Source organism: Gorilla gorilla, chromosome 1 (genome assembly GCF_029281585.2).
Source record: "Gorilla gorilla gorilla isolate KB3781 chromosome 1, NHGRI_mGorGor1-v2.1_pri, whole genome shotgun sequence".
Lineage (NCBI taxonomy): Eukaryota > Metazoa > Chordata > Mammalia > Primates > Hominidae > Gorilla > Gorilla gorilla.
In genome coordinates, this window is record NC_073224.2 from 39418376 (window position 1) to 39443157 (window position 24782).

At 47.1% G+C, this 24782-nt stretch overlaps 1 protein-coding gene across 1 annotated transcript in view; it reads right to left on the reverse strand.

Moving 5' to 3' along the window:
* Nucleotides 1-619: 619 nt before the first annotated feature.
* The window catches only part of PARP1 (poly(ADP-ribose) polymerase 1), a 47365-nt gene continuing 23202 nt past the window's right edge, over nucleotides 620-24782 (reverse strand). Inside the window, exons 8-23 of the mRNA XM_019031257.4 lie at nucleotides 22605-22752; nucleotides 20641-20781; nucleotides 19494-19736; nucleotides 19145-19213; nucleotides 18722-18854; nucleotides 16677-16872; nucleotides 13795-13923; nucleotides 10019-10102; nucleotides 7794-7916; nucleotides 7075-7203; nucleotides 5545-5643; nucleotides 4612-4764; nucleotides 3553-3680; nucleotides 2708-2769; nucleotides 1582-1696; nucleotides 620-1158 (exon numbers count right to left, since the gene is read on the reverse strand). Of these exons, the coding sequence (XP_018886802.2) occupies nucleotides 1077-1158; nucleotides 1582-1696; nucleotides 2708-2769; nucleotides 3553-3680; nucleotides 4612-4764; nucleotides 5545-5643; nucleotides 7075-7203; nucleotides 7794-7916; nucleotides 10019-10102; nucleotides 13795-13923; nucleotides 16677-16872; nucleotides 18722-18854; nucleotides 19145-19213; nucleotides 19494-19736; nucleotides 20641-20781; nucleotides 22605-22752 (2034 nt within the window). The 3' untranslated portion in view covers nucleotides 620-1076. The remainder of the gene's footprint in view (nucleotides 1159-1581; nucleotides 1697-2707; nucleotides 2770-3552; nucleotides 3681-4611; nucleotides 4765-5544; nucleotides 5644-7074; nucleotides 7204-7793; nucleotides 7917-10018; nucleotides 10103-13794; nucleotides 13924-16676; nucleotides 16873-18721; nucleotides 18855-19144; nucleotides 19214-19493; nucleotides 19737-20640; nucleotides 20782-22604; nucleotides 22753-24782) is intronic.

Below are 24782 nucleotides of genomic sequence, written 5' to 3' on the forward strand. Positions count from 1 at the left end.
ATGATTCTCAAATGTAGAGTAGTTGTACGAGGCAATGTGGTGTATGAAAGGCAGTCCTCCAGAGAGCAGGATGAGTTGATCACCACAATGCATCTGATAAGCCGGAAAAAAAAAGTGTCTCCTATGCCTGGTGCTTGGCCCACCCTTAGGTGGGGCATTCCCATTAAGCAATGCTATTTGCTGCCTGGCACGTTCTGGGGTTTCACAGATAAGGGTAGAAACAATCCCCCCAAAGTCTCTTGGGACCTTGCACTGTGAAGATTAACCATATCTGTAGTCAGAATGAGACCAGACACGCAATACACAAATAGAGAAGGCATCTGCATTTTTAATCGAGTATTACTATTAGCCCTTGGGTAAGTATATTTGTGGTAGAGTTTTAATTTGGAAGACAAAAGTGCCCATAAGAAAGTCAAGAATTTCAAATGCAACTTTTAATACTACATATTTCAAGAGCTCCCATGTTCAGTATTCCTGGAGAAGGAAAGCTCTTTTTGTTTCTAGGTATGAGAAATTGTTCACGTTCCTTCCTTTGGTCTTCCCACACCCCTCACCACAAGAGGCAAACAAAAAAACTAAAAAGGGGACAATAAGTGCAAGATAAAAAAGAAAATCTAAATAGTATGAAATTAGTTTTTATTTTTAACTAAAAATAAATGCTTAACATCTTTCCAAAATCAAAACTAAAGACGAACACTTAGAAAAAAGGGTGGAAGCGTATTTTTCCTTCCCTGGGGAAACCAGTAAGGCAGACATTCTAACGAAGCTTGGTTTTTTCCACGGGACTAGTCTATGCAACAGAATCTCTCTCCAGCCTTTTCTCTATGTCAGTTTTATCTACCTGGCAAGAAAAAACAAAAACAACCCCAAAACCACCCCTCCCCACAGACACAACACAAAACAAGTGACTTGAGAAGTTAGAGAAAACCTTTAACACGTTTCTGTAAAATCCTTTCTGAGGAGGTTTAGTACAGGTACTACCCATCAGCAACTTAGCGGCCAGGTGAGTTGGTGCAGAAGCGCTTCGGGTGAATTCATACCAGAGCCACTGGGTGTGACTCGGCTACCTCTCCCAATTACCACAGGGAGGTCTTAAAATTGAATTTCAGTTTCAGCAGATACTTCAGATTTACCTGAGCAATATCATAGACAATGTACCTGAGGGGAAGCTTGTTAAGGAGCCAACAGCCATACAACAGAGGGTACATGTGCCTCATCTCCCCCAGGCTGGCAGGACGCTCAGTGCCAGCCTGAAAGTCACTCTAAGGCCTCTTCATGGGGCTGGGTTGCCTCATCTCCCCGGGGCTGGCAGGATGCTCAATGCCAGCCTGAAAGTTACTCTAAGTCTTCTTCAGGCAGACTGAGGAGAGGAGATCATCCTCTGGAAACTGGGGGAAGGCTCGTACCCTGTAAGCCAGGCTATGCACAGGGAGGGGCCACAGAAGGGAAACAGTCACCATGGGACACACTACAGGACAGCCTCTAATCCTTGTCTGCCCCGGGTAATCTGACAGCACATAAGTGACTCTGTAGCTCGAGAACATCCCTTTGTGCTCACACAGCACACTCAAGAAAGGATACTCGTTATATAGTAGAGAGGTGTCATTCACACCAGATGAAATCCCGGTCCCAAGAGGAACGTCTACACCATCCAGACTAATGTTAGCTGAAGGATCAGGGGTAGTTTTGCCCAAACCTGAAAAACAGAAGTCACAAGTGACATGAACTGTGAGAACAGATGTGGCAAAGCTTCCAGGGAGATGAGCTCTATTTGATGTTGAGTCCATATGGTCTTTCTTTTTTTTTTTCCTTGTTGAGATGGAGTCTCACTGTTGCCCAGGCTGGAGTACAATGGTGTGACTTCAGCTCAGTGCAACCTCCGCCTCCCGGATTCAAGCAATTCTCGTGCCTCAGCCTCCTGAGTAGCTGGGATTACAGGTGCGCGCCACCACACCCAGCTAATTTTCTGTATTTTAGTAGAGACAGGGTTTCACCATGTTGGCCAGGATGGTCTCGAACTCCTGACCTCAGGTGATCCACCACACCCAGCCTCATGTGCTCATTTTAAAGACATGCTCTATCTTTCTTCAGATATAAAACTAAGGCAATAAACCAAAGTTCCCAGGGCATCAACCTTCACTGAGTTTAATGAGAACAGTGGCAGTACCCTCCCTACAGGATCACATTTCGGCTCAATAGAATTTCAGAGCGGCCACTTCAACCAGGCAGTGGAAGGTTCTAAATCGTATGCTGCAAATTCTAGCAATCCAAGATGCTCCAGGCACTACTATGTCACGAGAGGTCCCTCACTGCTGTAGCTGCAAGTTAGGTTAAAGCCGAAACCCATGCACCTGGTTACTGGTGCCTGCACCAAGATTCTCCTGTGGCATCTGTGATACCAGCTGCAGCCACAGAGAGTGAACTGTTTTTAAAAATGAACCTCCTGCTATAGAGCTTCCCTATTTTTTTTTTTTTTTACCAAAATAAATAAAATGAACCTCCAATCATGGTCAGTTGCAGCATATTAACCACCACTACCACCCCCCAAACAACAACAACAACGCACACACACCCCTCGAAAAGATAAAATCAATCTCCAGCTGTTTGACAGCCAGCCACAAGGCAGCCTTCTCAGGACAGCAAGCCCCCCGCTTCTGTGCTGTCCAGGGTGCCTCGGGCTGTAGCAACAGCTTTGGAAACACTTTACCTTTGACACTGTGCTTGCCCTTGGGTAACTTGCTGATATGTGAAGCGTGCTTCAGTTCATACCTATTCAAAAGAGGACAGTCTCAGAAGAAGCCTTCACACTGGGCTCTCGAAACCAAGTTTGATTAGGAGAATAAGATCAGATACAGAGATGAGATAAAAGTCCACAACACCCAGACCATCTTAACTGCTCAGGCTCCCTCCTGAGTTTCTGGAACTGTTCCAGAACACGAAACTGCAGTTGCGGCTGAACATAGTTTGTGCCCAGCGATCACTGCTATGGGGCCATTTTCAAGGCAAGGCCCTATTTGGAGTGGTGGTCAGCAGCTCTGGGTTTCCGTCCACATTCCACAGTCCCCAGACCCCTGGCCTTTTACATGACCTTGTGCTTTTGGTTACAGTTCACAGGACTAGGGTGGATGTCCAAATCAAGCTGGACTAATCAGATGTTTCTCTATGGAGAATCTGGAAGTGGAATTAAAATTCCAGTTCCATTTGGGTTGGTCTAAGAAAACTGAAACACTGGTGAGTGGAGGAGGCGGCCTGGGGGATCATCCTTTGTGCAACTCAATCTCTCTGCTTCCCAGTCCATGGAGAGAAGACACTGCCAGCTCTGGAGGCCTGGCTGCGTTCCTGCCCTTGCATTTCCTGAAGTATCCTTGTATCTCCCTTGTTCCCTTAAATTGAATTGGATTCTGCTACTTATAAGAAAAGAATCCTAATTGGTGGGTCCAGTAACTGCAGTGGGGGAATTTCTACTCTCCCAGCCAAGGGGAGTTCTGCCTATATAGCCCATTCCACCTGTCCCCATGAAATGCCATCAGTCCCAGAGCCAGGTTTACTCACATGTTTCCAAGGGCAACTTCTCCCAACAGGATTAAGCCTATTGGGTCTCCCTGAGATGTATGGCAGTAGTTGGCACTCTTGGAGACCATGTCAGCGAAATAGATCCCTTTACCAAACATGTAGCCTGTCTGGAAGGTTGGAAAAGGGAGAGCTGAGAATCTTCTGATGGGAAATTAGGAGCAGCTGTTCACTGAGTGACAACTTGAGCAAGCCACCCAGCTAAGTGCTGCAATCCATCACTTCTAATTCTCACAATGCCCATGGTGAGGAAATACCAAAGTTTTAGCTCACAAGCCAGGCTGTCAGATCCTAGCTCTGCCAGGTGCCAAGGAGCTGCAAGAAGCTACGTAACCTCTCTGGACTCCACTTGCCTCTTTTCTCAAATGGGGAACATAATCTCATGGAGCTGCCATGAGGACGGAATGAGCTCATCAATGTTACTTAAACTAGCGCCTGTCAACACCCAAGGAATGCAGGCTGGTATTTTTATTCCCTTTTGTAAATGAAACACGAGGTTCACAAAGGGTAGGCCATTTGCCCGTTATACACTACTGCACAGCCCCAGAGAGAATCATTTAAACCTCTCTCCTCCTCATTCTACAACTGTGAAACAAGAGGCTTAGAAGGCCCTGTCCAGGTGGACACATCTAGAATCCAGCAGGTGGCATCACAATCCCTTGTGTCTAGGTAAAGCCTTACTCATTCATCACTACGTTTTCCTGCTGAAGACACTGACACTCAGAGGTGGCCCGGCTGGGAAGTGGTAGAGGTAAGCCTGGACTCAGCTTGGCCTGTAGCCACGTGTCTGTTCTTTGCTTGTCAACACACCTGATTAGCATCTGCAGCAGGCCCTGGCCTGGATGCTCTACCTCCTTTGTTCCAGAAACTGTGTTTGAAACCCCTGACAGGGTTAGGGTCAGGAGAATAAAAGGGTGAAGGCCCAAAGAAAGGATGTCTGGCAGAATCCCCCTAAACCAACTAGGCCTCTTACTCAAAGTTCTTTATGGAGACACCTGCAGAGACAGGCATCGTCCACCCCTCGCCAGGCCAGGCACATACCACGGGCGCTTCAGGCGGGGCTATCCGAAGACCCTGGGACAGGATCCCAGCGAAGTTGGTGGTCCTGGACCCATGCCACAGCAATCTTCGGTTATGAAGCTGCTTAAAGGGCTTGTAACGCTGGCATTCGCCTTCACGCTCTATCTTAAAGATCTGGTTGTAATAGTAAACAAAGGGAAGGACAAAAGAAGCCATTTGTTACTCTGGTTGACTGAAAGACAGGACTGGATACAGGAGAAATGACCGGCTGTCCCTAAGGCTAGAAGACTTAAGGTCTGCTGCAATGTAAAAAATGTTTTCCACAAGGCTGGGATGGAAGGTCCAGGTCCTGCCCAGCAGCGCCCAGCCATTGCTGGTTAGTATTACTGTGCAGCAGATGTGCACTTGAGGAACTTTATCTTGGACCTCTGATAATCTATGTTCTGAGACCAGGTTTGGGGACAGGAAATGTCCTTTAAAACAGAATAAAAAGCCATCCCCAAACTACTGTATAAGAGTGCTAATTTTATAACCCCAGCACTTTGGGAGGCCAACGCAGGCGGATCATCTGAGGTCAGGAGTTCAAGACCAGCCTGGCCAACATAGTGAATCCCTGTCTCTACTAAAAATACAAAAATTAGCAGAGTGTGGTGGCTCACGCCTGTAATCCCAGCTACTCTGGAGGCTGACACAGGAGAATCACTTGAACCCGGGAGGCAGAGGCTGCAGCGGGCCGGGATTGCACCACTGCACTCCAGCCTGGGTGATAGAGTGAGACTCCATGTCAAAAAAAAAAAAAAAAGACTACTAATTTTTCTGCTGAACAAATGAGTCACTTCTTCGGGTTATTTAAAGTAAATAAACTGCTCTTTTCCACCCAGGCCCAGGTTGGAGGAGTGGGCAGGGAAGAGCTGGCAGGACACAGAAGGAAGTGGGGGAAGAAGGGATTCTTACATCGATGACTTCCAAGTCATACGCATTGTGTGTGGTTGCATGAGTGTTCTTAACATACTTCCTGATGATCTCGGCTTCTTCAGAATCTCTGTCAATCACCTGGATAAACAGAATCTTGGGATTAGCACAAAAGAGACCCAGGAGAGCTACAGAGAAGGAATGCTCAGGCTCAGTCAATGCATAGCTCAACACCACACTCCTCAAAGGAAGCCGGGCATGACCGAGAGCCTGTGTCCCAGGCCTGTGGGCTGGGCAGCTCCTGGGCCAGTGGCTCCACTTCCCTAAGCCTCCACCTCTTCATCTACTTGGGCTGCTAGAGAATCTCAGGGTTCCTTTTTGTCTTAAAATTCTATGTTTTGGGATATCAGGGAAGCTAGAATGTGGGGTTCACTGTCAGTGAACAGGGCATCTCCAGAACAAGCAATTGGCTCCTGGAAGAGAGTCCAGCTCAGCATGAGTTAAAACACAATGGGCCAGAGGAAGTCACAGCTATGATGTGCAATGAAAATTATCACTGGCTTAGAGCACAGGCCTAACAAGCATCTGTCAAATAGCTGATGTAATTAATCTATGCTCAGTAAGCCTGAGTATTACAGAGAAGACTAGTTATGTTTTATTTTCATATTTATATTCAAAGTTGAGAAAACCTAGAATGCTGGTCTACCTCCCTGTCTTTTAATTAAAAGGCTTCAGAATTGTAAAAAGAGAATAAGAATCCCCTCAAGAAGAACCACACCTACAGTTTTCCCATCAGGAAGGTGCTCTAGGGGCAAAACAAATCACATGTGGTGTCTTACCCTGCTTGGACCCATAGGTCTATACTCTGTCCTAGGAAAGAAGCCAAGGCTCTTTCTTTAGCGATGTAAACACCTGGTACCAGACTCAACATACTCTCGCCCACCCAAACCCCTGCAACACTGCAGGGAATGGGCTGAGGACAATGGGGCACATGAGTGTGGAGACAGGCTCAAGGACTGGGCCATCTAGAAGCTGAGGCAAAAATCCCTCCTCTAGTTGGTCTAAGCGGGGTGTTCAGAGACTGTGTGTGCCAACACAGGCCACTTCAGCACCAGAGAAAAATGAACCCAAGCATTGTGTTTTTATTACAGCTGCCATCAAGCATTTCCACTTCCGAAATGGACACCGGTAATAAGCCTTCTAAAAGTTCACGCTGCAAGGGTTTAGAAAAACAGAGCTCCTCTCTAGATTAAGGAGAGGAAAAAAACAAACAAACAAACAAAAAAGAACTTTTGGTAAGACCCTCAAAAATCAATTTGTACGCCAAGCTGAGGTGCTGGCTTGGAAGGCTGCCTTGCAAACAAGGTGCATTATCTACACGTGAAATGCCCAAAGGTTCTCAAAGGACCACCAGCAGCGATGTCCGGGAACTTGTTAGAAAAGTGAATTATTGGGCACCAGCCATCTGTGTTTTAACAAGCTTTCCAGGAGATCCTAACACACATGGAAGTTTGGGACCGCTGCTCTCAGGATGAGAGGTTAAGATGCTTGAGGAAGGCCTGACCCTGTTACCTTAATGTCAGTTTTGAGCTTCTCATAGTTGACATCGATGGGGTCCTTGCTGCTATCATCAGACCCTCCCCTGAGCAGACTGTAGGCCACCTCAATGTCCAGCAGGTTGTCAAGCATTTCCACCTTGGCCTGGAGGAGCAAAAGAAAGCCCCCGACTTAGGTATCATGGTGAATGAGACAGACTCACCCAGGTGGCAGAGAAAACCTACATGCAGAGAAGGTCCAACACAGTGACGGGCAAACCCTCCTGCTGGTCAGGGCCAGCCTGTTACCTGCTGCACATATTGAGAGCTCATAAGGACTTTCTGGAATGTTAACAAGGCCTTGTGGCCTGGGGGAGTTGAGAGGTGGAAGAACTGTCTTTCCTCTCGTACATGCTGACATTTGGGACCTACAGTGAAGGTACTTTAGACAAATGGGTCCTGAGCCAGGAGCTCTCTTAAAAGGCAGGGAGGGAGAATGGGGAGGAAGATGCTGTTATGAGGGAGAGGCTGTCCCTCTCCAACAGCTCTTTCCCCAATGGATTTGGTACAACAGGGGCAGGAAAAACAGCTCTGCCTCCACCAATGTGGGTAGAAACCCAACTTCAAAACAAGGGCAAGAGGGTGGCCCTCCCAGCATTGGTGCTGCCCTCAGGGATCATGATGGGGAGGGACGGTTGCAAGGTAGTCACACCCCAGCCCAGCAGACCTGCAGTCCCTTCTGAACCATTGCGCTACCTGCACACTGTCTGCGTTGTTCAGGAGCGGAGGCTTCTTCATCCCAAAGTCGTGGGGGATCAGGGTGTAAAAGCGATTTGAGAGATCCAGGATCTGAGAGTCGCTGCTGCCCTGAGACACCGCCTGGAGAGGAGGGGACAGAAGGAACGCAAGACTGAGGGAGCAGCTCCAAGCCCCCGGCCAGGCTTTCTCTTCTAGCAGGTGGGTGCTGCAGCAGGTCCAGAAGTAGCGTGGTATGTGCACATGCCAGGACACATGGGAAACGACCAGAAGACCACCTTCCTGTTAAAGAGCAGGGCAGGACCCCCATCCTCTAAAAGCACTGCTCAACACGTGATGGGCTTCTCCCATGAAGTTTCATTTGTACAAAGAACTGTGCAGTTACAGACATTTGAAACCCCGCCACAACTATGCAAAATGTTAACTGTAAAATCTAGGTGGTGGGCTAATGACTATTGCTGTAAAATTCCTTCAACTTTTTGTATGTTTGAAACATTTTCATAATAAAATGTTGGGAGGAGGTTGCCCATCGCTATAAAATTCAGTCAGGCTCCCTGCCTCCACTGACCTTCATTGGAATTAGTTTTTACTGTACCTGGAGGCTGAAGTGGCCAGGCACAGAAAGGCTAAGCAATCCTTACACTCACTGCCAGCGTCACTTGGTGCTCTCTATGCAAAGGGTGCACAAAAAATGCACAGAGATGGGCCACTGGGATTCCAGGAATTTGGCAGACAGCCTAGGTGACCACAGGAAGGTCAAGGGAATATGAAGTGGCACCCAGCAGGTCCGAAGCCCCACGCCTGCTTCTCGCTGTGACATGGACTTCACCAAGTTGTACTTCCATCTGTGCTGCCCAGGTGGCTCTGGCAATGGGTAAGGATGCTATTCCAGCTCTTCTTCCTGAAGACTATTGCATGGGAAGAAGCTGGGGCCGAGGAAAGCCTTGTAAGTTCTCAGTCAGTAAGGAACAAGGAGAGAGGTTCACTGCTCAGAGCCAGCTGTAACTGAAGTTGACAGATCCGGTTCAGGGCCTTTTCTCCAGCACCAGCCAGAAAGCCCGCTGCCTGGGCCCACTTCTGCTTCCTGTGTGCTTTCCTTCTTTCTATAGGACAGGCCTGCACCCACCCACAAATATAAGCGGAACCCTCCAGCCCCTCCAGGATGTAGCTGGAAGGCTCCGGGACTGGGAGACCTTGCAAGATGCTCAAAGAATGTTGAAATAACATGAATGAAAGAGGCTTCCATTTGATGACTTCCTAGTAACTGCAAAATAAACTCTGCCTAACTCTTAAGGACACATAAAATAAAAACCACAACACAGGTGACCCTTGAACAATTGATTTGAAGTATGTGGGTCCACTTATACACAGATGTTTTCAATAAATACAGTTAGCTCTCTATACCTGTGGGCTCTGCAGTTGAGAATTCAACCAAACTCAGATAAAAAATATAGTATTCTCAGGCCAGGTGTGGTGGCTCATGCCTGTAATCCCAGCACTTTGGGAGGCTGAGGCGGGCGGATCACTTGAACCCAGGAGTTCGAGACCAGTCTGGCCAACATAGTGAAACCCCACCTCTACTAAAAATACAAAAAAATTAGCCGGGTGTGGTGGCCCATGCTTGCAACCCCAGCTACTTGGGAGTCTGAGGCACGAGAACCGCTTGAACCTGGGGGTGGAGGTTGCAGTGAGCTGAGATTGTGCCACTGCACTCCAGCCTGGGGGACAGAGCAAGACTCTGCCTCAAAAAAGAAAAAGAAAAGAAAAATCCCACCAAAAAAACAAAAAAAAAATCTCAGGATGTGAGACCCACAGATGTGCAGGGCCAACTTTTCTCCTCCATGGGTTCTGCAGGGCACTCTAGGACTTGAGCATGAGTGCATTTTAGTGACCCCGAGGGAGTCCTGGAACCAATCCCCGAGGATACAGAGGGATGACTTCACTTTTTAAGAGAAAGGGTAACCAACGTCTTCAAGTTTATGGTCAGTTTACTAAGTATCTGACAACTGAAAAATGTTGCTCTTCATTAGTTTTGTGATAAACTTTTGTAAGTAGCAGGCACTTGTCATTTATTGAACTGAAAAAAATCGAAACCCTCGTGAAGTGCAGTTCAGTACTTCCAGTTTCTTAACCTTGAGTAAATGTTACCCCTGCCACCCCCAGGTCTCACCCGCTAAGTCGGCCAGAGGAGGGTTCCAGGAGGCCCCTGGTGGCCCTGTGCTTACCTGCTGGACCTCACTGAGGATGGAGTATGCGGCCTGGATCTGCCTTTTGCTCAGCTTCCCCAAGGGCATCTTCTGAAGGTCGATCTGAGGAGACAGGGGATTTCGCTCTGAAAGCTGGGCACTGTGCAGTGTGATCGCAGGAGAGCTGGACCGGGCAGCCCACCCTCAGGCCCCCAACAGGAGCAGTCAGGAGCCTGCTGGGATTTCCTGAGGACACCAGTGACCCAAATCCAGAGTCTGTAACCCCACCCCACCATGAGGGATGGCAGTGTGTCTGAAGATTCTTGCTCACTTCCTTTACCGCTGGGCTTAGCCAACCATGTCTCCTCTGCCCCTATGCCCAGTTTCAAACAGCCCAGCACGTCTGGATGAAGATACAGCATAATTCCCATCCAATTCTGATGTGCAGATGAGGGCTCATAAATCATGCTGACCACCCCACCCAGTGGCCTTCCCTGGGGTCCCAGAGCCAAGGCAGTTAGTTAAGTGCACCCCTGGGTTCCCAGCTGGAAAAGAACCAAGAGTTTTCAAGTGTTGAACACTTATTTTTAAAAAGGACACACTCCTGAACTTATGGACTTACATTCAAATCAATGCTGTCCCTTTCAGATCAGTCACCTCCAACAAATATTGCTACTGCTCATATCTTGGGAACTGCCTGCCATCAAGAGAAGCTGCAGTGGAAGAAGCATGAGATCTGCAGCCTTCATTTTCCATTTGTTAAGTGGGGCCACCTTCCTTAAAAGGCACTTACTCCCTTTTGCGAGCAGCCCTGCCTATTTGGCTCAGCCCCCGTGTGGAGACACCTGTGTACCAATGGGCCCCACACTCTGTATCCTGAGACATCGTCTCTGGGGCTTTGCCAGTAGACCCTTCTGAGCTCCCTGGGGGCCGCGACTGCGCCTTTCCATTTCTGCATGTCCAGCACTTCCTGCAGTGCTTGGAACAAAGAACTGAACAAGAATCTTAGAAATGGAACTGCTATGGTGATAAAATTAAATAAAAGGATGTGAAAAGTGCTCACAGCTCATCAGACACCTACCAGGAGCCAACAGCTTCTAATAACATCCACAAGCCCTGGCATGGGCTTTCCTGTACCCTCAACACTGCAAACTCCATCCTAAGGGAAGATCTGATTTCTGTCAAGAATTAAGTAGCCAGAGCCACATCTGGGGAAGAAGGTGGATAATCTATTTCAAGCCAAGAACAAGGTACAATAAAAGAACAGAGTGACTTTGGTTTGGACCCTCGATCAGCTCTGAAAGCAATTCTCAAGAAGGAATCCCAAAAGAAGTTCTGACGGCAGAGCATGGCCAGAGTGAAGGCAGAGCTCTGAAGGGCGCGACATTTTCCACGTTGTATAATTCTGGTGTTTATGTAAAAAGAAGAAAATACCTAGTTTCCCTAATTGTACACCCCTCAAAACATATGCACAGACTAAAAATAAGAGGTGGGCTCCATCCACACAGGCCGCCCTCACTACTGGAAAAGAAACTCAGGCACAGCGCTGGACAGCGGGCTGGGAGCAGTGGCTCCACAGCTGCCCAGTTTAGAGAGAAACAGAAAAGTGGGAGAAACACCTTGGCACTGGGTACCCACGAGCCCCAGCTGCAGCCAGGAGGAGGCTCCTAGGGCTGCAGCCTGGAACTCTGCCCCCCGCCATGTGTCCTGACTGCCCGGGACCCATTCCCTTCTGGGCTCAGGATGTGCCCTCCTCACAGGGAGAGTCAGGTTTCCCTGGTGCTGGGGATGAAGCCCCGAGGGCCACTGTGTCTACTTCTCCACATGGTTACCCCAATCCCACGTGGACCCCGCTGAGGTCAGGAGTGGGCACCCCCGCTTTCCACACACTTCCAGCTAGCTGCCTTTTAGCTTGTTTCAGCAAGCAGCGCCCCTGTCCCTTTTCTTCCTGCTAAACTAGTTACCTGTCCAGTGAAAAACATTAAAATGTCATTTCAGGCTGGGTGCCATGGCTCATGCCTGTAATCCCAGCACTTTGGGAGGCTGAGGCAGGTGGATCACCTGAGGTTAGGAGTTCAAGACCAGCCTGGCCAAAATGGTGAAACCCCATCTCTACTAAAAATAAAAGAACAATTAGCCAGGCACAGTGGTGCACGCCTGTAGTCCCAGCTACTCGGGAGGCTGAGGCAGGAGAATCGCTTGAACCCAGGAGGCAGAGGTTACAATGAGCCAAGATCGTGCATTGCACTCCAGCCCAGGCGAAGAGAGTGAAACTCCGTCTCAAACCAAACCAAACACAAAACAACAACAAAAACAACATTTCACAGGAAAGGACGTGGGTTTGAGAATAGCTGAGAACTTCTATGAATCACAGATAGACCAAGGTGTGGGAGACTGGAAATGATGTGCAGGACTTCAAAACGTGAATGCAACGAGCCCCTCTTCTCCCTTACCGTAGCACCTCTCAACCTTTCCCTCCACCTCCGTCCCTCATTCTCAGTGAGCCCACCCATAAGTTGTTCACACTAGTGACCTCATAAACAAAAGTCAGATTACACAGCGATTTCAACAAGCACAGCGAACAAGCCCTGGCCATTTTTTTAAACCCGTTAGAGGATGTAACTCAACACTCCACTCTACAACAGCACAGGCGTGAGCATTCCTGCCAGGCTGAGCTCTTGGCAGGGAGATACTGGGTTGGCCCTGATGTCCATGGGGCTTAGGCTGCCAGTGGTTTATACTGACCAGTTTTGACCCCTTGTCCTCCCAGCTCTAAGGCAGGCCAGGAGGTTCTAGGAGGAAGGACTTGGAAAGACAGTAGAACGTGAGCGTGAAGGGAGCAACCCCATGGAGAAGGGTGGAATGCTTAAGGCTGATCTGAGACTCAACCTCCACTGGTTCCTAGGAGCCTAGAACAAAGGGAATAACCAAATGCATCACAGCTGCTTGTTTTTCAGAGCAGCCTGAAGCTTCTGGGTTCAGCAGCTAGGGAAGAGAGGAGAGGGTATTTGCTGGCTAGGTGGGACCATCTCTGCTCTGAAGGCCCCCAGGGTCAGTACTTAAGAGCTCTGATGCTAGGAGCAGCAAGAACAAGGGGGCCCGCCCTTTTGCACTCATCTCCCTGGGGAAGAGCGGAGATGAGAAGGAGAACAGACAGGAAACACGGAGCCTCTGCCTGCAGTCTCTGCCATTCTGCCCTGGACAGAAGCACGACTAATCCAACAACCACCACCCTCACCCCACTGCCAACCTTTTAAAAACTGGTATGAATTTTATCTTACGAATCAAGTGTCACAGCAATTTTCTTTTACTCTAAGTGGGCTGTCTTGCACTTCCCATGGTAACTCCAGTTGGTTGGTTTGGTTACAAAGGAAGCATGGCTAATACACCTTGCCACAGCATGAAGGGGAAAAATACAAAGGGTGGGCCAGGCATGGTGGCTCACACCTATATTCCTAGCATTTGGGGAGACCGAGGTGGGTGGATCACTTGAGCTCAGCAGTTGGAGACCAGCTTGGGCAACAACATGGTGAGACTCTGTCTCAAAAAAAAGTACAAAGGGGACTAGGGACCAGGGAACAACTCTCTCCAACACAGCACATGCTTCACTGCAAATCAAACAACCCTCTGCAAAAGTGCAACCACTCCAGGCCCCAACACTCACACAATTTAAGATTGAAGGACAGGTACAAGAAGCTGACAGCCAATGTATTGTTTTTGAAACAGAAACAAGAACAGGCAGACAGCTCTTCACTAGTTCAGCAAATAATCATCCACGGTAAATGCTCACAGATAAAATGATAAAGCGCAATAACCTCATACTCCACCATGGCTTTCTTCATACTTTCCACATCAAAGATCATCTTGATGAGGTCCTGAACTGGCTTGGGGAGCTTGGACTTGGTGCCAGGATTTACTGTCAGCTTCTTCACTGCCTCTTCATCCTTCAGGAAAAAAGCACATTGCTAAGAGACCCAAATCAACAACTCAAGCAAGGTATCTGCGTCTGTGGGGCTGGACTGCAGACAAAGGACACAGGCTAGAGTGCCACCAGCAAAAAAAGCTGAGTGTTAATCAAAAAGGTGTAGAAAACAGTGGCCAGGATGAGTGTGCCTGATGCTGCACATGGGTCAGACTCTTCCTGTGCCTGCCCTGAAGTTCTCTTGGCTGCACCAGATTCTTATTCTAGTTGCCACTGCAGCATCTGCATGGGCTGACCCACCCTGGGGTTGCTGGTCCCTGCCTGGGAACCTGCCTAGTGCCCACTCATGCCCAACCTGGAAGTGCTGGGCAGCTGTAGAAGCCATCTTTGGAGCAATGGGACATGAAACTGATGGACAAATTCTTTCTCTTTTCTCTTACACTTCCTTACACAAGGGCCAGTTGCAAGACTAAGTTTATATGGCCTTCTCTAAATTCCCACAGGACCAAGCAACCAGTCCCATGTGCTGCCAGCCAGCCTGACAGTGTTAAAGCACATCGTAACATTAGCTGTCCGTCCTCTTCCTACACTGCCTAATAGACTATTGAGACTCCACCCCCCACTGTCTGAAGAACCCAGGTTATATCAAGATCACACTGTACTGAAACTCCTTTAACTCTTTAGACTTGAACTGTATGAGGGCATAGACTATGCTCTGTCCAGCACAGTGTCCCTAGCAACTAAAACGGAATTTGGTATTTGGAGTGAAAGGAATTGGCACTGGGCTTTGAACCTGGAATCAGACTGGCTTACCCAAGAGCTAACTTGTGTTGTTAGTGTTCATGGCTGCTGCTGTCACCTTCATAGTAGACCTACTCTCAGTGTTGAAACACCATCTTAAATGTACTCTGTTATCCTCTGGGTGTAACTTCATTGGAGGGCAAAGTATCTATGTGTTCAAAACCCTTATTTAAGTGCATCTACCTTACGACCCAGTAACTACTTGTAATGACAACAATCACAGAGGCACACAAATATTTAAATGTATATCAGCATCATTACAGTAAATGCCCAGAATCAATCTAAATGACTAACAGGAGGCAGGAACCTGTTCTGATTAATGATGAATTCCAGCCCACGCACAGGATGGGATTCAATGCAGCCTTAAATAATGCTCTGGATTGGTGCAGCCAGTGGCCAATACAGTAGCCACTGGCCAAACTGAGGTGTGCTGTAGGTGCAAAATATACACCAGATTTCAAAGACTTAGTAGAGAAAAAACTAAAAGGGAAATTTTCTCATTAATAATTTTGTTGGTATTGATCAGGTGTTGAAATTAGAATATTTTGGATATATGGGGTTAAATAATACCAAGATTAATTTCATTGGCTTCTTGCTTTTTAAAATGTGGCTATAAAAAACTTTAAATGTATTGAAATGGCTTGAATTATAATTCTATTGGACAGCACTGCTCTAGAAGACATAAGGAAATGCTCCTGGTACATTAGGGCAAAAAGCAGATGGTTGTAACATGGTACATATGGTGGTGGGAAAAGTACATATGCAGTGAAAGCTGACTGAAAAAGATATCTACCATTACTTTAACTGTGGTTAATTCCGGGCAATCTTAGTTTTTTGTGCCTTAGTATTAATATTTCTCAAAAATTTTTAAAATATTTAACTCAGTAAGGGGCGCTACCGAGTCAGGCCAAATCTGTCCTGAAAGTCTACTGTCTGAGCCTCATCATTGTATAAGCAAGATGTAAATCCTATTTTTAATATGGAGAGTTCATGAGGCCCTCTGTAAACTAAGTAATTCCCCCTTTGAGACATGCTAGGCCTCAAAGATTTAGAATTAAAATCTCTACCCACCTACAGATCTTTTTGTAAAATAAATGTTTTCTTTTATCTGATTAAAAAAGTGATAAATTTTCATTTTTAAAAAGGCAAGCATTTTGCAAACAAAAAAGACAAAACAGAAAAGTTAAAAATGTCAACCAATAGACAAATGAATGCTGTGTGCTAACAGATGTAAGGAGACGCCCAAAACTACAGAGATAGCACTAGGAAATAATTTGGGACTAATAAAGTGTGACCTAGCAGAGCAGGTCCAATTACTATAATTCCGTCATGACAGACCAGTCACATGATCAAGGGTGACCATGGGTTCAGATAAAAAGCCTTATCTGGAATCTCTGAATTACGTCCTATTGTTTCAGGAGTAACTGAAAAGACTGTTCCTCCTCGATATCTCAAAGATGCTACCACAATTCTCATTTAAGCTCTATCTCATACTTCAAGGTGTTGACTGTATTAAATGCTTTTTCTGCCATCTACTGAGACGATCATGTGGTTTTTGTCCTTCATTCTATTCATATATTACACTGATTTTTAAATGTCAAACCAACCTTACATTCCTGGGATAAATCCCACTTGGGAGTGGTGTATAGATCCGTCTATGCTGCTGGATTTGGTTTGTTAGGATTTTATATCTCTATTCATAGGGTTTCTGCATGTCTATTCACAGGAAACTGCTCTGTAGTTCTCCTGTGCTGCTTTGGCTCTGGTATCAGGGTGGTACTGGCCTTCATGCAATGAGCTGGGAAGTATTTTCTTCTATTTTTGGGGAAGAATTTGTGAAGGATTAGTATTCTCCTTTCAACATTTGGTAGTATGTTTACTATGATGCCATCTGATCCATGATGTGGATTTTCTAGAATAAGGTGTCCCTTCCTTTTCCCAGAAGCAGACAGTGTAAGGGCATTATGTGGTTACCTGGCCGTAGTCAATCTCCAGGGGGTAGAACTTTTTGGGATACTTCGTGAAATTTTTGGAGTGCCAAGCGTTCCCGGTTTTTTCTTCATATAATTTCATGAAGTGCTCAATGGCATCCTCCTTGGACGGCATCTGTTCCAGTTTATTGCTACCGATCACCGTACCCACACGGCCCCAGGACCTGAATATCCAATACCTGCAGTGGGAAGGAGGGTGTCAGATACACATGTGTGGGTCAGCTGTCCCATTTCAGGAGTTCCCCTTTCCTGCCATTACATTCAGGTGGGGAAGAATTTTACACACCCCAAAAGGATGGTGATTAACACAGAACAAACAGAACTGCTATAACAATAAAGGGTCTTTATTTTACTTCTCATTAAACTTTCAAATCATATTGACTACAAAAAATGCCAAAGAATAGTTTAAACTTGGTTCTGGCAGCCATGCCTGAGGACTGAATCCTGGAGTCTGTAGACCTTTGCATAAAAATGATTCTAGTCCTCTCCCCAAAGAAATACAAAGTACTATTTGGAAGTCATGTGTTCAAGGAGTCAACCCGTACAGCTGTACCCTAAAAATAATGAAACTTTCAACTCAGATCCAAGGCCAAGACATGATGAAATGAGGGGGGCAGTGGCAATGGCTCCTCAGGTCCAGTGACCTAGAGATGCAGGCTGTCATGTTCAAATTCCATCTCAATTGAGGGTACACATCACACATACCCAGCTGCTGTGCTGCTCAGCTTTGGATGAGCTAATTTTTGATTAACTCAAAGCAGAGGTAATGCAAAACTTAATTATCATTTCATAATAAATATATATATATATATCATAAACCCACATACAAGATTTGTGTACATTTTAAAGACAGAACTACAGATTTCAAAGAAAATTTGGGACTCCCTGGCCATTCTCTGGGCTACTGAACAGGGGTATAAAAATTCATTCTCTGCTTGGTTTTTCCTGTGAAAATTTTTGAGAAGCACTACCTTCATCTACGTTGAAAATTTTTTCTGACCCTAACAGCCTACACCACCCTTTCACTTAACACCAGGAAATCTAAGCCACCAGAAAAATGTCCACATCCACAATCAACGTTAGAATTTAGTAAGAGTTCCTTCCACATGCCTTTACACTGACACATAAATCGTATTTTGTGGTGGCTGTACTGAGGGGCAATGAACTCACTAGATAAGGACCACTCTGCCTAGAAACATAAGGACAAAAGCCAGCCCACCCTCTCACTACCTCCCAGCTGCTGTACCCCACCATCCAGACTCCAACCTTGCCTGTCTCACCATGTTAAAAAAAAAAAAAAAAAAAGGCAAATCCCCTTTAGTTACTAGGGAGTTTGAACATTAAAGAGTAAGTTCAACGCTTGCCAACCTTTATTTGCTTCAAAGTTTTAAAACATATGTAAAATCAAAAAATCTTGATTCAAGTAGCTGAAAGAAAAGCCAGCTGGGGCTGGGTGCAGAGGCTCATGCCTGTAATCCCAGCACTTTGGGAGGCTGAGGCGGGAGGATCACTTGAGTCCAGGAGTTTGAGACCAGTCTGGGCAACACAGTGAGGCCCCTGTCTCCATAAAAAATAAGGCATGGTGATGCGCACCTATAGTCCCAGTTACTCAGGAGGCTGAGGTGGGAGGATTGCTTGAGCCTGGGAGGTCAAGGCTCCACTGAGCTGTGATTACGCCACTGCACTCCAGCCTGGGTAACAGAGCGAGACTATTTCAAAAAACAAAACAAATAGTTGGAAAACAACAGCAGCAAAAAACAAAACACCAAACAAAAAGAAAAGCCAGCAGAAGAATACGTGAAACCATACCTTGGGACAACTGTACAAGGACAGCAACGCTACTGGTTAGTAAGTGGCTACTTTCTCCCCTTTAAGCAAAGGCCTTATAATTTGTTTTTGATCTCTGTGATTAGATTTCATTCCCCAGGCACTGGGCCTAACGGGTTTCACAAGGCTGATGGCACAGAACTAACCAATGCAGGACGGGACCATGTCTCTGCACAACCAGGCTACACCTGCAGAACTCACCTGTTTTCCTTGTCATCCTCCAGAAGCTGCAGCTTGTAATAGGAGTTGGTTCCTTTAACGATGTCCACCAGGCCAAGGGTGGCACTGAAGACCTTCCCACCTTTCTCCAGGACATGCGCAGAGTGTTCCAGTCCTGTCCCGGAGGAAAAGCACCTACAGTTTTCTCTCCCCTTGAGGTGCTAGCGCTCTCACGGAGAAGGGATCTGCAGGCATGAGGTTCACGCCTCTTGGATACACTACCACCACCCTTGGGAGGCTCCCCATAAATGTGTGTTCTCAGGACTGGGGGAGCTGGTGAAGGAGGCCTGAGTGAGGACGACCACACTGCCCCAGGTATGCTGCAGGCATTCGGATGTGTGCTCCTAGTCAGCTGGGGGTTGTGGGGCGGCACAGCCCACTTGGCTGGCAGTCCTGTTTGCTTACCAGAATCAGGATCCACAGCTGCTCCTCCTTTAAGAGTTAATTTCATTCTCTTTTCAGATTTGTTGATACCTTGGAAGGGAACAGAAGAATGTAAACATGAAGTTAAATGTAACTAAAAAGTAAGGGGAAGGTAGAAGGCAAATGAGTTGTTCTCATTCCCATCATCTGTCAACTTGGCATCTATATACACACTCCTCCCGCCACCCCAAAGCGCCTGCCATTCTGTGTCCTGCTCTGCAGCACTCAACAGGCCATGTCAGGGACACAAAGGGAGAGGTTCCGTGCACAACAACCTGGCCACCAATGTCCCCGGCTTTTGGCCCTGGAGGGGGCAGCTTGGGGCCCTCACCTTCCTCCTTGACCTGGCCCTTGCTTTTTTTGGAGAGTGCAGCCCCTGACTTCCCTCTTGGGGCCACAACTTCAACAGGCTCTGCCTTCACCTCTGCCCCCCAAGGGGACAAGATGTGCGCTAAGAACAACTCCTGAAGGCTCTTGGTGGAGGCGGAGACGTCCTGGAGGAAGTCCTCAGACACAACTCGGATGTTGGCTTCCTTTACTTCCTCCATCTTCTTATTCATCTTTTCCACCTCCTCTGTTCAAATTGAAAGGAAAAAAAACCAAAATACAAGTTTAAAACAAAACTGAAACCTCAGATTACTATAGTTATATTTAGTGTGTACTTCCAAACCCTCAGCATTCACAGCTCTCCTTTGCTTCCAAGTCTAATGCTCCCAAGAGTGTTTTTATCAGCAACATTCCCCTTTTCTAAGGTATGATGAGCCAGGGCAGCCTTCTCCAAACCGTTCTACAGCACAATGTTAACAGACACTCCAAAGAAAAAAACACCCTGATGTCAAATATGTATGGGAAATCCTGTATTCTATTTCTCTGGTTCCTGAAGACCTACAGTGGTAATCAGCATAATAAACGCACACAGAAACCTGTTTAGCTTTGTTTCACCCTGCCTTTTCCAAACATACTTGAACCGTGAACTTCTGTTTTGGCAGATATCTATGCACATCTTACAGAGCAGTGCGAAGTGATGAGAATACAGGTTGAGCAGCTTCCCTTATCCGAGATGCTTGAGACCAGAAACCTTTCAGACCTTAAAATACTCGCTTCGTATTTACTGACTGAGCATCTAATCCAAAACTCTGAAATCTGAAATGCTCCAATGAACATTTCCTTTGAGCATCATGTTGTCACTCAAAAAGTGTTGAATTTTGAGGCAATTTGTTTGGACTTCGGGACTAGGGAGACTCAACCTATAGTAGCTTACTGTCTTTAGTTTAGAACATGCAACGCACGTGAATCTACAGTACAAAGCAGCAACACTGAGAGCAAATACTGGTTTCCCTTCATAACGAACCAGAGTGATGATGATGTTAAGATCCAGTTTTTCAGCGCTGTGTTCGACTCTTCCTCACTGACCCGTCATCACAATCGTTAAGATACAGAAGCATTATCCCTGTTGCACAAGTTCAGATTCAACTCACTTTTGGTGCTGATGCACAGGGAAGCCTTGTTGGCCGTCCCCGTCAACTTCCCCCCAAGTTTCTCAATCATGGCCTTCACTTCATCCTTGTTCCGGGACAGCTTCCCAAGAGTCAGGATCTTCATGTTGGATAATGGCTTATCTGGGATGAAAGGAGAGAATCATTCAGCAAGGCCAGCTCTGGTGCTGCTCCCCAGTAAGGGGAGGTGGAGGAGCAGGTGAGCCAAGCAGCGAGCTCCTGGGAAAAGCCTATGAAAATACACTCGTGAGAAAACAGGACAGGACAGCAAGCTGCCACCTGAGTACCTACAGATGTCCCTCAGCACAGAAAGGACTGGGCAGGGAGCAAGCCACAAAATGCCACTCCATGGCCAGGCCAGCCTTGCTGGTGTGAGCCAGGCAGCTGAGGGTTACCCCAGGTCTGCGCCAAGGTCAGGCTAGAAAGGCTGCATCTGCGGACGAGGGACCAGGAGGCTGGAGTCGGATGGGAAGAGGGGTAAGGTCACATGAACCCCTAATTCCTTGTTATTCTCCCAAACAAACTGCAATTCTTATTAATTAACCCCATTTTAAAATGAGACATGTCCATGATAGTCCCTCAAAGCAGTGGCCAGCACAATCACACAGAGCTGAGCTAACTGATTCTAGGAGAAAAGCAGCAGCATGGTGTGCACTGACCCAGGCCAGAAAAGCCTGGACAGGGGTGTGCCTTCTGTTCACAGCAAACAACACAGTGCAGGTGACACCCTTCCAGAACTGGAGTTGCTGCAAGGAAAAGTCCTTCCTGCCTTCCCTGTGAGGGCAAACAACTAGGAAACACTGACAGTTTAACTGAAACTGCTGAGGTCTCCAGAGAACAAAATTATTAACTCATGCTGAACTGCAAGTCAGGGGAAAGCAGAGGAGGGAACCCTCCATGGAGGGGTCAGAATGCCAGCCCCCACCTGGCCCTTCATGTGGGCACCTGGACCCAGGCTGCCAGCAGCACAGTGGACTCGGGATGACCACCCACACACACTGCAGTGACCACTGGTCCCCTCTCAGGATATGAAAAGGTCAATAACAGGTTTATGTTCAAGGGAGGAACCCTCATCCTCCACCCACCAAACTGTGACCTTCACCAATAGACTAAGCCACATGTCTCTGAGTAAATAAGCAGCAGGTCACTTCTCCTGCCAAAAAAATACATTGCTCTCACTGTCTTGGTTGGCTTGGGGCATTTCTCACTAGTGCTGATTAGTAACTCCCTCTGCATACAACAGAGACTTGAGCATCACTCCAGGGCCCGGATGACTGGTGGGCGTAGGGCGGCCTGGAGAGTGAGACCTGGGATGCTCCTCTGCAGTGCAGTCAGGCAGGAGACCCTGCGCCCAACTCCAGGTAAGGCTGTCAACCTAGCCTTTCTTAGGAGCCCCTCTCCTAGCCTCCCAGAGTAAGAGTTGCTTGTTCTTTTACGATGTTTATTTTGTTTTTAGAGATAGAGTATCACTCCGTCGCCCAAGCTGGTGTGCAGTAGCGTGATCATAGCTCAGTGCAGCCTTGACCTCCCAGGCTCAAGGGATCTTCCGCCTCAGCCTCCTGAGTATCTAGGGCTAAAGGCACATACTCGGATTAATTTTAAACATTTTTGTAGAGATGGGGTCTCACTACATTGCCCAGGTTGGTCTCAAACTCCTGGCCTCAGCAATTCTTTTGCCTCAGCTTCCTAAAGTGCTGGGATTACAGGTGTGAGTCATTGCTCCCGGCCGATGCTATGTTCTTAACACTCTCCCACCTTGCTGTGGTCAGGGGTGTAACAAGCCAAGAGAAGAGGCCTATCTGCTGCAGGGCAAGGCTTCCCCATGGTGGGGTCAGCAAAGAGAGACCCTTGACAGATACTTTCTTCACCAGCTCCACACCACCAGCAAGTAGTGGGCAAACAATTCCTGCAAAGCAGCTCTAAGACCGGGGTCCCAAATGCTGTACCTGCTGAAGCAGCGGAGTTCACAGCAGCAGGCGCCGAGGCTGTGGAGGGCGGAGGTGTGGCCGCCACGGAGGCGCTGGTTTCTGGGGGGAATATACGGTCCTGCTTTTTAACCTTCAATTTCTTGAGGTAAGAGATTTCTCGGAATTCCTAAAAAATATTAAGTTTTAGTTAAGAAGCCAGCTCTCCCTTGACCAAAGAGGATTTGGCTTGTCCAAATTAAATAATCTCTTTTTTTCTTCTTACAATAAAGAGTAACAAAAAATAGAAAAATGTGAGGCTTTAAGAATAAAAGACAGTATTATTGCTGCTACAGTACTTATTTCTGGTACTTTTACATTTATAATAGGGCTAATATTGTGGCTGCTTTAAGAGAAAAATCTTTCCCTAAAAAAAACAAAAACAGAAACCAGTGGCCAATTCGGTCAGGGAACCACCACTGGAACTGCTGTATGACTACAACCTCCCTGGCCTCATTCTTGAGTTGCTCCCTTCGAGAGTTAATAGGCCTCTGTGGGATCACATGCCTACTCCAGAACTCCAAGACCCCGAATACTATACACACACTGGGAGATTATTACCCAAAAGGAAATCACAGTATTTGCTTTCCTTTTTAGAAGAAGGAAAAATGAATGCAGAGAGCCCTATGGTATTCACTATAAATTCTTCCATCAGCACAATTCACTCTTCACTCTGACTGATTTACAAGGGGCCTTGCTCTAAATGGTCACTCAATAAGTATCAAATACATGAAGCTCAAGGAAAGACACTGTGCTCCCAGGTCTTCATCCAATCAAGAAACTGCCCTTTCCAGCTATGCCTGTGTTCAGGGTGTCAGTTAGATACAAGAGGTCACAGATTGCTTCCAACACACACAGACCACCTAATATGTGCTACCAACCATAGTCTGGTTAAAAAGACAGTTTCTGCTCTTCAGAAAGTATCTCATTCGTGACTGAGCGTCAGCTATAGGAAGGTGAACTTTAACAAAGGAGCTAAGCTATGCCAGAGGTGTGCTAAGCTGATGTGAGACAGGGAATGCTAGCATGCACTTGGAGGCAGTGATCTGCTAAGCCCACTGGGAGCTGAAAACACAGGGGACTGCCTAAGCACAGCCATCTGAGTAGCACATGGTGGCATGTGGGGTGCCCTGGCTAGGCGCCCTATTGCTAGGTACTCCTAAAAATAATGAGCAAGACTGGTGGTGGGGTGGGGAGAGGGGTATGTGAGAAGGAAGAAAAGGGTGGCAGAAAGAGGCTGCAGAAGGCCAGCAAAGCCGCATCACAGAGGGCTCTGAGGACAAGCTACGGAGCTGGCCTTGATTCTGTGGGACAAGTGCCTGGGGGCAACAGTGTCACTGCATGGGCAGCAAGCACTGCCAGACCGAAAACTTGTCTCGCACATGCACATAACCTTTAAAAATGTATATAGATGCTCTACAATTGATATATAAAATACAAGGAATGGCACATTGCTTATTGCCATCTTACTATTTCCCCATCAAAGATAGTAAAAGAAATACAAATACCACGTAAGGGTCCGTAAGATTTGCATACCCAGAAAAATTGGGGAATCAGTCTAAGATTTTAAGGGTGGGGGAAGTGACAAGGTCAGATTTATTTCAGAGGAAGCACTCAAACGCACAGAGAGAAAATTAGGAGGGATCGTGCAATCATGGCAGTGAACAAGTGAGCCAGGGGCCAGTGGAAATGGAGTTCAGTTGTAGGTGTAGAGCGAGTAATGTCGATTGTTACTCAGGTAACGATTCTTGAGTGTGTACTGTGTGCCGCTGTTCCAAGTGCAACAGCGAGGGAAGCAGCTTGGTGAGTGGCAGAGCTCTGCACCTACCCAGGCTGCTGGGCCTGGATCCTGCTAAGTCTGAGGGAGCACAGGCAAAGGCCTCGGAGCAGCCAGCCCCACAAAGATACTGCCAGAACCCCACCAGCCGGCTCCAAAGGAGGCTCCCCATGGAGGTATTTTGCGTTGAGAATTCCATAAGCAGTTCCATTAAAAAAGAGAGAACGTGCGATACTAGGAGATATGTGAACCCTGGATCCAATTCTCCTGCTAGCACTAAGGCAAGGAAATGTCCTTGAAAAAACCTTGTATCAGAAAGCAAGAATTACTATCCATTTCTTCACCATATGTCCCTCAAGCCTAGAACTGTGCCTGGCACATAG